This window comes from Sceloporus undulatus, chromosome 2, assembly GCF_019175285.1.
Source record: "Sceloporus undulatus isolate JIND9_A2432 ecotype Alabama chromosome 2, SceUnd_v1.1, whole genome shotgun sequence".
Taxonomy (NCBI): domain Eukaryota; kingdom Metazoa; phylum Chordata; class Lepidosauria; order Squamata; family Phrynosomatidae; genus Sceloporus; species Sceloporus undulatus.
Window position 1 is genome coordinate 62,373,350 of NC_056523.1, and position 17,012 is coordinate 62,390,361.

Here is a 17,012-nt window from a genome sequence, read left to right on the forward strand (position 1 = left end):
ATAATTAATACTGAGATTTTGTTTTACTATTTTGCAAATATAATACACAAAATAATTGTACTCATCAGCATATATTTACGATATTTATACCCCGCCCTTCAACCCTAAAGGCTCTCAGAGCGGAGATTGCATTGTACAGTATATACATTAAGTCATTTTACTGCTATTTATTTGTTTCCCATTGTACTGATTTGTAGAAATTGAGTTTACACACTACTGAAATCGATGGACAATTTAGTGCATTTAACATATCATATTGATTTCTCATTCAGCTTATCACATTGATTTCTCTCAGACTTAAGTAGGATTAACATTAGACCCTAGATCTTGAAAACAATATACAATTATATATGAAGAAACATATAGGTAAATCTGCTTAACCACCACCACTATTTTCCTAGGCTTTTAGCACCTTCTGTATTAAGCTCTTTCATACTCAAGGCAATGGGTCCTTCAGAAACTCTCTTCTGCCCTATTGCCCTTTCCATTTACCTCTAACAAATGGTGGGTACAGCAACAATGATGGCTCTAATGGCAACTGAGAAGATTCTTTTTGAGGCCACTGTTGCTCCCTGGCATCTAGAACTTTCAAATAGCTATCTCTGTCAAGGATTCTGGGATACATGGTTTCCAGGGTTCCTGAATATTTGATAGGCATGTCAGGTAGCTGGCAAACTATGTATTTCATGGGTTCTTCAGCCAGCAGGGTTGTACAGTGTAGCATGTTTCGCAGAGATCACGTATATTGTTTTGAGAACTCTTACGTTCATCTGACTGCCTGATTAAGTAAAGCAAGGAATTCAAAGGATCACATGTTTAATGTGGAGAACAGTATAGTGATTTGCATGCTGTTTTCATCAGTGACAAAAAGAAAATGTTAACTTTGGTGTGAAATAATTTTGTAGTTGACACAACTTGAAATGTGTTTTGACTGTTTAGTGCTGAAGATGTGGTAATAAAAGTGACCGGAAGCCAACTAACAGTTGAATACATGGAAGAAAATGGATTCACAGAGCCTATTCTTGTTCCGAAGAAGGATGGCTTAGGCATATCAGTTCCTGCACCAACTTTTTATGTTAGTGATGTCGAAAATTATGTTGGTATGTATGTTGCTTCTGCTTAGTAGACAGCCCAATCAACCTAAACCTATGTAAATTTATAGGGAAACTAAAGAGGAGCTCTTTATCAGCCTGACTTAACTGGCATCTTCTAGATGTGATGTACTACAACACCAATCATCCTAGAAAGCATGCAGTATTGGAAGCAGCCAAAAATGGAAAGGATCACTCCCCTGATGTGGAAGCAATGGTACCTACATTGGGACAGTGGCGACGGGTGGCTTCCATGTCATTGGGGTGGTGAATGCTCTCCAGGGCTTAGTTTGAACTCCAGGGAGTTTTCCATTGTGCCGAGACTTATCAAACTAATTCTTTCAGAACACTCCTTTAAAATTTGGACAAAAACTTAAGAGAAGATTCATCATCCCATTGTCCTGGAAGCCATCACCTGCCACTGCATTAGGGGAGAACTTGAGATGTTAGTTTAATGGACAATGATGGTGGCCATGCTGGTTGGGGGATTCTGGGAACTACAGTTTTAAAAAGTAACTTCCCAAAGCTAGCTATTGGCAAGGCTTTCTTTTTTGGAAGACAGTTTTCACTGCTGATCTTTTAGTCCCTTGTTTTCCTACAATAGTACAGGTTGAGCCTCCCTTATCTGAAATACTGTACTCCAAAACCCAAAAATAAAATAAAATAAAATAAAATAAAATAAAAACCATGGGTGGCTGTGATAGTGACACCTTTGCTTTTTGATAGTTCAGTGTATACAAACTTTGTTTCATGCACAATATTATTAAAAATATTGTGTAAAATTACCTTTCATGGTGTCTATGAAATGTAATTTTGTGTTCAGACAGGTCTCACCTCCAAGATATCTCATGTATATGCTAATACAGGTATTCAAAAGAGAGAGAGAGAGAAGAAGAAGAAGAGAAAAGAAAAAAAGAAAAGAAAAGAAAAATATCTGAAACCCAAAACACATCTGGTCCCAAGCATTTTGGATAAGGGATATTCAATCTGTAGTTCCTTATTTCTTAGGTTCTTAGACTTTCTGCATATTATCAGTCTGAGGTTGTTTACTCCCTAAAATGTTACATTTATATATATTTAATTATGCTTGTATCTTTTCCCTCTTTTCCCTGTTTCTACTTTATCAAGTCTTCTGGTCTTTTCCAGTGAGTCATGTTGTCTCATAATATGGCCAAAGTATGATATCCTCAGTTTAGTCATCTTTGCTGCCAGTGAGAATTTAGGCTTGATTTGCTCTAAAACTCATTTGTTTTTCTTCTGAGCAGACCATGGGTATTCATAGAATTCTTCTCCAGAACAATATTTCAAATGTTGATTTTCTTCTCATCAGGTTTTTTTCACTATCCAGCTTTCAGACCCAAATATAGAAAGTGGAAATATTATGGCCTGGATGATTCTGATTTTGATATTTAATGTGATGTCCTTACACTTTAGGATTTTATCTAGCCGCATTCATGGCTACCCTTCCGAGTCTTAGACTTCTGCTAATTTCTTGACTATAGTCTCCATTTTGGTTAGTGATGAGCTAAGGTACAGGAAATCATTAACATCACAGGATATTTATATAGCACTGATAATGTTTCAGGCACTGCCATTAATTGTTTCATGTCAGGAACCATTGTTGGTTCGAAAGTTAGAACAATTTAAGAGGCTTGGTTTGCTTTCCATGTGAGTAGTGTAGCATAGTTTGAGTGTTGGACTATGACTCTGGAGACCAGAGTTCAATTCCCTGCTAAGCCATGAAATTCACTGGGTCATCTTGGGCAAGTCACACTTCTCAGCCTCAGAGGAAAGCAATAACAAACTCCCTCAGAACAAATCATGTCAAGAAAAACCCATGATAGGTTCACCATGATAGGATCGCCATAAGTCGGAAATGACTTGAAGGCACACAACAACAAAAGGGTAGGTGTAGCAGTGGAAAAAGTTTTTGCTCACTTTTAGATCAAAAAGCACCCAGCCCACATACCTTATTTCCAATAGAAATTTTAAAGGGCAAAAAAACCCCAAACAAAATGATTTCACTTATAAATAGGAAATGTTGATGTATGTACATTGTTGTTGTTTATTTTAAATCTTTTTCCATTGCTACATCAAAATCAGAAGGCAGAGTCTGAGGGGCAGTGGATATGGCTTCCCTCACACTGCAAAAATGACCAGGGGAAGTAGCATGCATGTACATTTTAAGTGATGCCCATCATCACTTAAAAAAACTTAGCCTGAGATTTGAGAGATGCAGGGGCTAGCCCCCACAGAGCCTTGAAACCCATGCAGTGACTTGGGCCAGACACTTTCACTCAGTCTGATCTATCTCACACAGTTGTGAGGATGAAAGGAGAGCCACACCCTGAGCTTATTGGATGAAAGAGAAGATATAAAAGGTGCTCTGAGCTTTATCACACCCAAGAACTCTGATGGGACCCAATTTAACATTACCAATATCTTCAGTGCTTTTCTTTCTTTATTTTTTAGGACCAGAAAGGAGTGTGGATGTCACTGATGTCACCAAGCAGAAAGACTGCACGATGAAGCTAAAGGAATTTGTTGATTATTATTACAGCACCAACAGGAAACGAGTCCTCAATGTAATTAACTTGGAATTTTCAGATACAAGGTAAGATGTAAGGGGGATATGTGGATTAAGATACAGTAATAAATTTCAGTCTATTAGTAAATGTTTGAGCACAGATAATGGCTTAGAGGGCCAGCGTAGCATAGTGGTTTGAGTGTTGAACTGTGACTCTAAAGACCAGGATTTGATTGTCCACTCAGCCATGAAACCCACTGGGTGACCTTGGGCAGTTATATACTCTTAGCCTCAGGGGAATGCAATGACAAACCTCCTCTGAACAAATCTTGCCAAGAAAACCCCATGATAGGTTCACCTTTTGGTCACCATAAATAAGAAACAACTTGAAGGCACACTACAACAACCACAATGGCCTCTTGGCACGCAAATTGTATTAATGTACTGGTTTCCATTACAAACAAAACATTTTCCTCTTCAAGGAAAGACTGACTTCAATGAAGCTGCCTTTCATTAAATAAGAATGTATTGTCTTAATGCAACAGAGATAATTAATAGCCCAACAGCCTATCAGACCTCTGGATTTGTTTATCCTGTCAGGATTTCCATGCTAAACTAGACCTTGAAGGTGTATGACCAGTGATAGAATTGACTTTATCAGTATCCCATTTCACCCTGATCCCATTCCCACAACCATGTAACTGTGCATAAATGATACCTGAGCCATGAATATTGTATTCTGTCAATAGGTCTGAAGGAGTAAATTGTAATCCAGGAGAGTTCATGCTAAAATAAATCTGTTATCTTAAGGATACTATAAAACACCTTCTTTTCTTTTCTTTTCTTGCTCTTTTCTTTTCTTTCTTTTCTTTTCTTGCTCTTTTCTTTTTTTTAATGAAACGATGCATTTGCTAGAGGCCATCAGTCTAAAGAACCATCTTTTCCCCACCACATATGTGATTAGGGTTTGTTTGTTTTTTAGTTGCTCTACACTATGAATGACAATTACAGTTCTTTGAGACAAATTATTTAATTTCAACATGCATTTACTGAAACTTTGTTCTGGGGAATTTCACTTATGGTGGGGAGCAATGAATTTATGATTAGCTGAACCATGTAATTTAAACTTCTTTTTTCATGTAGGATTCCTGGGTAATCTACATACACATGAAAAGATTAATATTATAGGGAAAGGAGGCTCCTTTATAAACATAGAAAATTATGAACTCTGGCACAGTCAAAATGAACAATGCTTGTTTTAGAAGAGAATTCCATCCTTTTGGATGAGAGAAAGAAGTGATAATTAATGCAGATTACAGAAAGTCTGCAAGACAATTGCAAAATCATTTTTTTGTAGTATCCATAGCTCTTTAAGCAGTATTTATTGTTTTACTAATGTAACCCCTTCTTTGTGCACAAATAGATCAAAGCAATTTCAAATCACTGTGATTATAGGTAAATTTCAATAGGTATTTTTATGGTTGCATTCTACTGGAGAAGCAATAATGACAGGAGACATTTCATTCTTAAGAATGTTTGGAGTTATCATTACATGCTGCTGATGTAATCAACAGCTAGCAATTAATGTATTTTTTTTTAAACAAAGAGCCTGACACATTAACAGGCTCCAATGCTCTGTCCTGATATAGAGCATAAGAGCTGTGCAACATAAGGGAGCATTTTGAATGTATGGTATCACACAAAAGGTAAATGCAAAAGCAACAAGTGAAAACAAGTCTGTATCTACACTTTTCTAAACAAGCTGCTATGATTTCAAGGCACTGGATAAATAACTATTTGGAAAACTGAGAATATAGTTTCTTGGGACCTGTGGGAGTAGGTACAGATGCCCAAGATTTGTGTGTAGCCCCTGATCCTTCCGAAGTTGCCCACCCCACTTTAGAAGCCTAGCTGCACTAACAGTCCAGTGTTACAGATACATACTCAGAAGTCAGTTCTATTGATGTATACTCATGATTGCACTCTAAAAGAATTCTTCTCATATTTGAAATACACAGAAGAATTATACCTTTATTGCCACAAAATAAATCATGTAAGCTTTTAAATCTCCACTGGCTTCTTCATCAGGCAAATGATGTTAAAAAAAATCATACAGGAAAAGAAAGATGATGATGTTAAAATCACAGGACTACATTCTGTATCAGACGTTGTTTGCGTTGTAGTTAAGTTGTCCTAGAGGGATCTCAGTGCAGGCAAAGGTCATTCTCCTTCTTTTCTATGTGGGGACCAAAGACAAAGGGCAATAAAAAACAGGTAATAAATTTTCAACTCCATTAGCAACAGAAAGTAACTTCCCTGTCCAACACAGCTACTGAATATCTTTCTCAGATTTTAGTAATCAAGTGGTAACTACTGTACAGGAAAATGTTGGAATGTGCAGTACTTTTGTTGAGAATTCCAAACACTACATTCCAGTCTCTTTCCATTCCTGAATTTCCACTTTCCTGCTCCAGTAGTCATTAAACATTCAAACTTGGTGTCCTCATTAGGTTACAACAAAAGAGTGATGTGGTAAGACACAGAACAGACAGAATAGAGTTGAAAAGATCAGATACTTATTTTATTCATTTTTTTTAATTCAAAGTATCACCTCCCGAGTCTGAACCCACCATGCCTATAATCCATTCAGGTATACATTCTCATCTGTTTGAAGAATGACACATTTCTAACATACTTCATTCTAATGCAGCCATTATCAAAACAGTGTCTTCTGCACTGGAGGCATGTAGAAAGCAGCCTGATAAGAGCTACATCTCAGTTTCTTTTTCTTTTGTCCTTATTTCCACTCAGCTAATTAGGTGACCAATCAAATTAATTCACAATGGAGGTATACACTAGCTCTTATCCAACTGAAGTACAGATTTAATGTAAGGTAGGTGTCTCTATAAGCCTCATTCCAAATCTACTATTGTCCCCTGCTCTTGAGTGCAGGCGCAAATGCTTCAAGTGTACAGGTATTTACCTTCTCTTATTTACGTTCTGCAGCATCTGCCATTCTTCTTAAACTTAAAAGTTCCGCTGACACGCACTCTCTCAGCTCTAATTGCCTGCATTAAACTTCATGTGATATCTTACCCTCTCTATGTGATATTTGGGTGAATTCTGCACTTTTTAAAGCTTTAAAGTTTAAAGCAGAGCATAGAGTTGATAACTCAATAATCTGGCCTATGACTTCCACCTCAGTATACAGCAGCTTCCTGGATTGCTACCTGGAATTCCTAATATTATTCTGCTCTTCAAAGTCACTGAATGTAGACTCTTTCTAGGATCCCTTCCCACAATAGGTGCTACCCTTTTATCTGCAGGAACCAGTGAAATTCTCTGGTTGTGTGTGGACGGCAATGATGATGTTTATTTGTAAAAATATACAAAAAGTGAACATTAAAATAGAATGAAACTTTTCATAGTAAGTATACACAGTATCCTGTTAAAAAAAGAATAAAATGCAATTGAAGAATATAAAAGCTATTAAAAACAATTCAGTTCAAAGCAACATAGCATCCCCTTTCTGTTTTAAAAGCCTGTCAGAATAACAAAAGGTTTCAGCCTGCAGACAGAAGGAGAGGAAATGAGTTGCAGAGTCTAGGGGCTTCTGCTGAGAAGGCCCTCTTTTGCATCTGCACCAGCCATGCTTGCAATGGTGATGAGACTGAAAGAACCCAGGCTGACTCATACAGGGAAATATGGTGCTCCAGATAGCCATATAGAGCCTTATATATTATAACCAGCACTTTGAATTGTGCCTGGAAACAAACTGGAATCCAGTGAAGCTGTTTCAACAGGGAAATAGTACAGTCTCTGTGACCTGCCCCAGTTACAGTCTGGCTGCAGCTCTTTGGACCAGCTGAAGTTTCCAAAAACTCTTCAAAGGCAGCCCCTTCAGGGTGTTCATAAACCCTGAAGATGTCTTTTCAAATGCTCTTTCTTTTACTTGCATCATTTGTCAGTTGTCATGACATGTTATGAAACTAGCCCTGGAAACTAGCCCTGGAAAAGCTCTGACAGTATGCTTTATGCTAATTCATATCTTTTACATTTTGTTTTATCTTTAAACAGAATGTCCAGTTTTGTAGAATCTCCTGATATTGTCAAGAAACTCTCTTGGGTACACAATTACTGGCCTGATGATGCTTTGCTGGCAAAACCCAAAGTGACCAAATACTGCCTGATCTGTGTGAAGGACAGCTATACAGATTTTCACATAGACTCCGGTGGAGCCTCAGCCTGGTATCATGTCCTGAAAGTAAGATGCTTTATTCATCTTTTTAAAATAAACATTATTGTAGCCAATGTGAAGTCGAAGGCTTTCATGGCCGACATCTATGGTTTTTTTCAGGCTATGTGGCCAAGAAGAGTTTCTTCCTAACGTTTCGCCAGCAACTGTGGCTGGCATCTTCAGAGAATTATTGTAGCCCTTTTTACAGGGCCATCTTCAGTTCCTACATAAGCTCTACTGCTAAAATGAGGGGATGACATTTAATAAAAATACATATGGGGCTTTAGTTTTAATTAACTATTTTGGGCAACTATTTTGCTAATATTCCCTAAAACCTCTATAATGTCAAATCAAATTTTGTTTACCTCAAGCCAATGTCCATTGCAATATTAACAATTGCAGTACATATGAGCAAGCATGGCCAGTATAAAACCTGTACTAATACTGTTCTAATGCAATGGTATATGAGAAATAAATCTCTGGTACTGAAATGGAAGGGCTTTGGCACACATAAAATCACTGATTTAATTTCACAGGACCAACATTAAAAGATACTGAAAGTGCAACAATCATATATTAAACAAGTATCATAGGTAATGAAATAAAAAATCCTTGACAAGCATACAAAATCAGTGAGTTCATTTAGGCATGAATTATAAAAATTTAAAACTCAGTATTTGCTTGTTGCCTATATTTCAATAGCAGCTGCTTACCGTAATTCTTTTTTTAGCGTAACTGTATAATCCTTGTCCTCAAGGAGAAAATTCTCAGAATAATCAGATAAATGTTTTGGTCAAGACAGCAATAAACAGGCAAATTAACTCTCCTTATCAATCTCTATACTAAGACTAAATAACAGAACACAGGCCACAGTTTCAATTTATCCATCTACATGTACACATACCTGACTCTGAAATGGGATTCTTCTGTGTTGACTGTCAAGTATTGCTGACAGAAACACATTCAAATGAGCATTTGAGAAAGTTTTCCAATATTTCAGGTATGCAGTCCTTAGGACTGAAGCGTGGCTTTGGCATGGCTTCCGGACTCTTAGGACACATGGATCATTGAAACAGCATACCTCCAAAGTGACCCAAAGCAGCTTTATTTTTGCCTGTCTCTATGGGGCCATAGTTAATCAGCCTTATCCTAACCTTGCTTCTTCTTTTGACAAAACACTTTCCTCACCTAACCAATTAGTGTATAAATGTTTTGCATACCATTTACAGATTACACAAAACTGACCAAAAGGCTGGCAATACACTCATTTTAGTTTTGGGACTTTTCTTTTGTATAAGACTGTTATTGCATTTTGGATAAATTTAAGTTGATAATTCAGTATAACAGTGAGCAGTGATTCCCACCACTTAATATTTGATTTTTAAAATTCTGGTGGTATGAAGTCTGTTCCTGGGTCTTTAACAGGGAAATAAGATTCTTGACTTTTGTTTTGGATATGGAGGCCACTGAGGTAAATTATCTGGGATTTTGAAAATCTGGTTTACTCTTTCTGTACCATAAAAAACCAACACGCACATTCACTAGGACACATATTGAATACTATAGACATTGTCCAATAGACCTGTCAGTGCACACCAAAAAGATAACTATTTGTATAATAAGAAGCTTTCACCAACATTTGAGAAACACTTACTCCATCCTGCCATGTGTCTTTAATCAAAGTTTAGTACTTTCACCTGCACATAATACACCCCTCTAACTAAATACCAAAGTTGGTTTTTCTGTACTTATGATAAGTTCTATTTAATCATGTGGGGCATTTATTTTTGGGCCCATTTACATCCTCAGTCAAATCAACCTTTTTCTGCAAATATAATTGGCCAGACATTTGGAAAGGAGATGGGAATAGCTTCAGGAACAGAACACCAGGCTTGGTCCATGTTTCCCTCACTGGATCAGAATTGCATGGTGGCTTCCATGCCAGTGGGAACCTGAATCCATTTGGATTTTCTGTACAAAGTGTAAAAGAGCTGCCCAAAGTGCTGAACATTCAGTATCTTAGTCATTGGCGTTGAAATTCAGACTGATGCCCAGGGTGGTCCATTGACATGGAAGTCACCAGTCTCCAATGCCATGTGTTGTGATCAATTACATTACAAGGCTTATACTTCTGTGATCTTTTCATTGGTCCTTTAATAATTTGTATAGTACAACCAAGCACAGTGGACTTTGCATATAGCCACAGTTGTAGTTTTAATAGACATTCCTGTTTCTACAACTTATATGTTTGTGCAATCACTGTGGGAGCATAGTCATGCCTGAAGTGGACAGCTCCTTTTACTGGATGAAAATCAGAAAGATCTGAAGATGTAAAAACAAAAAACAAAACCTGAGCTACAGCTTATGTTAGCATATGTTATGTTAGGCATATGTTGTTTTGCTACGCAAATTGATATCCCCTAGATCAGTGTCAGTCTCAGAGCCATTGGCTGCTGGTCCGTGAAAGAACAAAACAGTTGTCCCACCGGGTACAAATACAGTAATCGGAAGAAATTAATTGCTGGTCCCCCATATCAGCCTGAGGAGCATTGGTTTAAATAACATCCAGTTTGCTTATTTCTTTAGTAGCTTAACATATACATTGCTTCTCCATGCGCAGTATCCAAGTTGGCAAGCAACAATAAAATACACACAGCCAACTAAAATACAAGGGATAAAACCAGCCACCATTTTAAAAGCCATGCAGCTAAAAACACAGCTCAGCTCAACCGGCCAAAGAAAGGCAGAGAAAGGATCAAATTGAAGGTAGTTGTGAAGCCACTAAAAAGAACCTTCCACCCCAAATGTCCTTTGGATCCTGCTGGGACAGAAAGACTTCAAATGACTTAACAGTGTGATTTCACCTGATTTGGACAACAAAAGTACTCTTTCTATTTCAGGGAGAAAAAATATTTTATCTCATCAAACCAACTTCTGCAAATATTTCCCTTTATGAACGCTGGCAGTCAGCAGCCAATAATAGTGAGATGTTTTTTGCTGACCAAGTGGATAAATGTTACAAATGCACAGTGAAACAAGGACAAACACTCTTTATCCCATCAGGTAAGGGTGCTGTTATAATTAAACATGGGGTGTTTATACTGAATGTATTTCTTGATTTGAACCCTGGAGGTAGAAACCATGTGAAAGTCATGAAATTTTCAGCAATATTCTAGAGAAGTACCAGCCAGTAAGGTTTCAAATATCAGTTGGACAGCAGTATGTAAATGTGACTTTTGCTTTTTAAAACTCTGAAGAGAATACTTCAATACATGGAAGAAAACCCCCAGCACCTAGCCATTGAAATTCAGATTTATAGATTTATTTATCTTTTGAGAGGATGGAATGATGTGAGGCAAAATACATTCCATATATTCTGCATAATGCTAATGCACAAGTAAACATGTTATAATGAAATATCTTGGTGGAGGTGGGTGCTTATCTTACCTGTTGTGTTTCCTGAAGGCTCTTTCATCCTCTACCCTACAACTGGGCTACAAAGTTAGAGGTATAGGGGTATGTCTGGTAGAGAGTAAAGCTGCTACTAGCAAAGGACATCTCTAGGTGTCAGCATGGCTGCCAGTATCTTTAAGAGAGAACTGCTACCTGCAAAAAGCTACTCAAAGTGGTGGTCTTTGGACTGGTCCTAGCCCCCAATCCATTGGCTGCCAGTCCTGGGCAAGATTCCAGGAAAGAAAGAAACAGTTGTATGTGTTAGGTAAAAATATGGGCCTGTTACAGACTGCAAAAATAAAGCTGCTTCGGGTCTCTTTGGAGGTATGCTGTTTAAATGAAGCATGCATCCTAAGAATCCGGAAGCTGCACCAGAGCTGCCCTCCAGTGCTTAGGAATGAAGTGCGGCTTTGGTGCAACCTCCGGACTCTTAGGACCCATGCATCATTTAAATAGCATACCTCCAAAGAGACCCGAAGCAGCTTTATTTTGGCAGTCTGTAACAGGCCATGGTACTGGTTCCTGGCACAGTGGGGGGAAATGGCCAGTTCCCCAGGTCAGATAGCTTGAAAGGACTGAATCACTTTCCTATCATCCGCCACATTCTCTTCTGTAAATTCTTCCCAGCTCAATTCAGTAGTCGTACTTGCTCAGCAAATGTGAACAAAATTATTCACAAAATTATGACTTGTCATTATGACTTGTCATAACAACAACAAGAACAACAACCAGCAATTATTATTACTACTACTACTACTACTACTACTCCTATTGCCCTGGCCAATTGAAATAAATGTCTTCCCAGAGGAAATGATTCCATAGGTAACCTATGTAGACCCAAACCATGTAGGGCTTTAAAGGTAATAACCATAAAAAAAACCCAAAAAACCTTCTTAGTTTTTTGGTGGTTCTCCAGGGGAAAGGCATTTCAATCACATTTAAAGAAACATCATGAATGAACACAGACCTTCAAGAATTAAGAGCCTGGTTTATTTCAGTTCAGTTTTTAAAGAGGAGCTGTTTTCCCCTCTCTATTTCAGGATGGATTTATGCAACTTTAACTCCTGTGGACTGCCTAGCTTTTGCGGGACATTTTCTACATAGCTTAAGTGTTGAAATGCAGATGAGGTAAGGTACTTACATTGTCTTTATTGGATAATATTTGACCACGTCAAAATCTAATTATATGATAGGTTGGATCCAAGCCAGGTATGTGCAATGGAGTTGATGGAGCAGACTTCCTTGCCCCTCTTCCCTATGAGACCCCTCCAGCTTCCTGACAATGCTACCCAGAGGGTCAAGATAGCCTACTGAATGTTTCCTTTGTAAGGAGAGGGCTGAGCATGGGAATGAAATCTCTGAAAATTGTATGTAGGTACTGTCTGTGAAATTAAGCAGATCATGCCTTCCCAATCAGCCCACAAAGCACATATCCCATTCCACTATGCTTTCCACCATACTTGCTGCATGCATGTTAATCTTGACCCAGTCCAATGCGTTTGGGAAACAACTAAATATTTTCTTAAGTTCTAATATAGCAGTATACTGGTTCCTTAACATTTTTTTAATTTCTCTTATCATTATGAGTTTGACCTCATAATGTTGAATTAGCATAAATGTAAAAAAAAATCAGTGAATTTCACAAAACAAATAATTAGTTTTTCCTTTGTCACTTTGAAAAAAAATTAATTGATAATTATAACTCTTAGCTCACTTAATAACTGACTGAAATTTTCATATTAGACATCATATGAATAAGAGGTTTTAGCTGCCTTGTTATGCACAGTTACCTAGGTGTAAGTTCCATTGAATGAATAGGACTTAATTCTGTATAAACATGTATTGCACTACACATATATATTACAAATGTGAATTTTATATACTTGTTTTGTGATGAACAGTATATTTTTAAAAATATGGTACAGTGTACTGTGATAACTCTATACTTAAAATCAGCAAGAATTAATTGCAATTATTTTATCAAGTTATTTTGTATACTGGTCAATGACCGAATAAATCTTACTACTAGTACTCAGCAAGAATTATGTAAAGAGTTTTTCCCCCCTCTGATTATGCTGGTAATTTTCATAGCAGTTGCCAGGGCATAGCAGACTGTATTGAAATCAAAATGTCACACAGGTGTGTTACAATGCAATGATGGAAGAAATAATTCTTTTGTTTTACAAAGATGCTTGTGATCTGTTCAGCTGAAACTTTTTTTAAACATGTTTCATAGAGCATATGAAGTTGAAAGACGATTAAAAATTGTCAGCTTAACCCAGTTTCCCAACTTTGAAACGGCATGCTGGTACACAGGAAGACACCTGCTGGAATCATTCAAAGGTAAATAAAAGTGTCTCTTCTGTTTCCGTTCTGTGATGTCCTGAACCATAGTATTATTTACTGTGGATGCTTTTTTAACCTCACAGTCACACTTAAAAGTTTTGAGAGGAAGCACATTAGTAATGAGGTTCTACGATTCAAGTAAAACTCAGTGAAATAACTTTTTAAATACAAAAATGGTTTTAATGAAAAATTATGAAGTTTTAGCTTCATTATCCAATATGTTTTGGTCAGTTTTGTTACACTTACTTGTGGAAGGAGATAAATGCAAGTAATAAACCAATAAACCAGAATTCTCAGCAATCCAGGCTTAGTGTCTAGTCTTCATGCAGCTGTTGTATTTTTATCTAATCTTTTATGTGAAGAGTCTCTTCATTTTCAAATGTTTATTCACAGTGTCTTTGGCATGAAGTGTATCACCCAGCCATAGAAACTGGTGCCAAACAGATCCCCATTTTCATTCAGTTAAACCTTTAAATTGCAATGCTCATACATGCAGTTGAAGGAGTTTTGAAACACTTCAAAAACATTGATGTTCCTATTATAGGAACAGGATGTTCATGCTGTACCTAATACAAAATGCAAGTAGTCCCTGAACATGAAACACATTGCATAATAATCTCAAAATGCTACTTGCATTTTGTATAAATGTTAAAATGTACTGCATGTTTTAGCCATTAAAGTGGTTAGGATTTAAGACACAAATTACATGAAAATAAACAAGTTTAACAGTAATCTCCTGTGTCTGTTGTTAAATGTTAATATTGACTAGTTCATATCATATTACCAGTGAAAGGTCTGCATGAAGAAGGATCCTATCCACCCTATTCTTCCTGCAATGGGGGAAGGGGTACAGTATGGCATAGAAATGGGACAGGGTTTGTAGAAGGTAATGTGGAGTCATCTTCCCCAAGTATGATATATTCATGCAAGCTACTCTGCCTAGCATTCCAGGCATTTCTTGAGGTCTACAGGAGCTGTGTGAGAGAAAGTGGGGAAGTCCACCTGCACAAGCATATAGTGGGCCCACCACATTCACTGGGGTTAGGGTCACAGAACCCCCCTGAAGGTGGAAAAACCACAAATAAAAACAACCCACTATTTTTTAACTGAGAGAAGAGCTGTCTAGTAATCTTCAGGTCCTCCAGCACAACACTATGTGTTATAAGGAGCCCTGGTGGCACAGTGATTAAATGCTGATACTGCAGCCACAATATTGCGAGTTCGATCCCAGAGCGCTCCAAGTTGACAGAGGCCCTCTTCAGACCAGCCAGATGACACACACCCTGATTCCAACCCCAGGTCACCATGATGCTGCTCCACACGGTGCACGGCATCATAGTGCTTCATACGACGCAGTGCTGAAGGAGTGCCGTATAGCAGCGCTACCAAGGCTATGACATCCTTTAGAGGACACAAAAAGGAGCCGCAAAAAGTGGCTCCTTTTAGCACCCTTGAAACGCCAGATTGGGGCCATGGCATGAGGTTGCCACAGCCCCAATTCAGCTAAGAAAGGGGAGGCATCCTGCTGTCCCTTAGGGACTGTAGGTACAGCCCCTTACTCTTTCATCCTTTCATAGGTCACTAAAATTAATACCCAGCTTGTTGGGGGCAATTGGCTTACATGTTGTAAACTGCCAAGAGTGCTTAAGTAATGAAATAGTATAGAAATGTAAAAATGCTATACTGTGAGCAACATCTGCCAGAAGATGACCATAGAATTGCACGGGAGGACCTACAAATGCCTGGAAAGGTGTTCTCTCTAGGAATCTCTAGTTCTACCAGTGCGACTTCTGCTGAATTTTGACCACAGAGTCATGCTGCAGGAACTAGAGATTCCCAGAGAGAACATATTAATCAAATCTGTGAATAATCAAATCTGCAAAAGTCAAAGCCTCAAATGTGGAGGGCTGACTGTACTTTCAATCTAACTGTACTGAAGGCAATTTTAAATATCTGAAATAGTAATGTCTTGAATGATAACTTGAGCTTTGTTTGGGCAGAGATTTCAGCCAGTTTTCATTTTCTCACCAAATAAGAAATTCATCATCAAGTCTTAACATGTTCTGAATACAAATATATTTTTTTAAAAATTTCAAATTCAGATTTTAAACAGATTCTTAAGTTTGGACCTACAAATTTATCATTATAGATATACTTCTTTCAATTGTTTTTCAGAGTGCTTGCATATTTTTAGATTTCTCCATTGTAAATTAAATTTTGGCTTTCATTGGCTTTCATTCTTTTCTGTGTTTAGGACTGCACAAAGCTGGAAAGCAACCTGCTCCTCATTTAGTCCAGGGAGCAAAAATTCTAAATGGTGCTTTCAGGGCTTGGACAAAAAAGCAGGTAAGTCTCTGTCTGCATTATAGGTTTGCATGTTACTCCAAAAAAGGGATGGGTATGGGAGAAATTTCTGGTAGCAGAAGCAATAGTACTATATTAGAAATCTTGAATTAAAAAAAACAACAACTAGATAAATTATTCGTATCTCAAATTTCCAGTAAAATATTATTATTTTTTTGTATTATAGTCTATGTTGTGTGCCTTCAAATCATTTCCAACTGATGGTTACCCTAACATTTTCTTGGCAAGAATTGTTGAGAGGGGATTTGATTTTGCCTTCCTTTGAGGCGCAAGAGAGTGTGACTTGCTCCAGGTCACCCAGTGGGTTTCCATGGCTGAGCAGGGATTTGAACCCTAGCTTTCAAGGTCATAGTCCAGTGCTCAAACCACTATGAAAAACTGTGTCATAGCATAGTCTATGCAGCTCCAAAAATAGCAAATATAATATAAACTGCAGAGAAGGCTTTGGGGAGTGAGGGGGATCATGTCCTCTTCTTGCCAGAGGGTAGCCTTAGTGACAGATAAGAAACATACTGGCTTACATTGGAATTAATAAAAATGACTCTGATGCAGAATTAGAAATGGGGATCCCTACATGGAAAAGGAGTATATATAGAATCATTCAAAACAGTGTGGGAAGTGTCATGAAGCCTTCACTAAAAAGGGAAACCTGTTTCCACTTTCCCCTGTGGAAGGCTCTGCTGGATCTAACCCATTTCAATTCATAGAAGGGCCCTTTCTGTTTGCAGAAACAACCCTGCTGTATTTGACTTTCTTTTGAACCAAAGTGCTTAGTAACATTTAGTCATGCATGATTTTAACAATGTGACATTATAGTGTCTCTTGACACACTTTTAAGCCTTTGTATTTTGCTTTGTTCTATTCAAGGCTTTAGTGGACCATGAAGATGAACTCCCAGAACATTTTAAACCAGCACAACTCATTAAGGACCTTGCCAAAGAAATAAGATTAAGTGAGGTTGGTATTCTGTTTTAGATGTCAATTGCTTCCTGCA

The 17,012-nt window shown here is 37.7% G+C and overlaps 1 protein-coding gene across 3 annotated transcripts in view; it reads left to right on the forward strand.

Moving 5' to 3' along the window:
* Window positions 1-17,012, forward strand: part of PHF2 (PHD finger protein 2) — a 168,685-nt gene that overhangs the window by 110,675 nt on the left and 40,998 nt on the right. For all 3 annotated transcript variants that reach the window (XM_042451500.1, XM_042451503.1, XM_042451501.1), the window contains exons 4-11: window positions 940-1,100; window positions 3,564-3,705; window positions 7,696-7,882; window positions 10,756-10,918; window positions 12,349-12,436; window positions 13,545-13,651; window positions 15,909-16,000; window positions 16,886-16,975. In XM_042451500.1, the coding sequence (XP_042307434.1) occupies window positions 940-1,100; window positions 3,564-3,705; window positions 7,696-7,882; window positions 10,756-10,918; window positions 12,349-12,436; window positions 13,545-13,651; window positions 15,909-16,000; window positions 16,886-16,975 (1,030 nt within the window). The remainder of the gene's footprint in view (window positions 1-939; window positions 1,101-3,563; window positions 3,706-7,695; window positions 7,883-10,755; window positions 10,919-12,348; window positions 12,437-13,544; window positions 13,652-15,908; window positions 16,001-16,885; window positions 16,976-17,012) is intronic.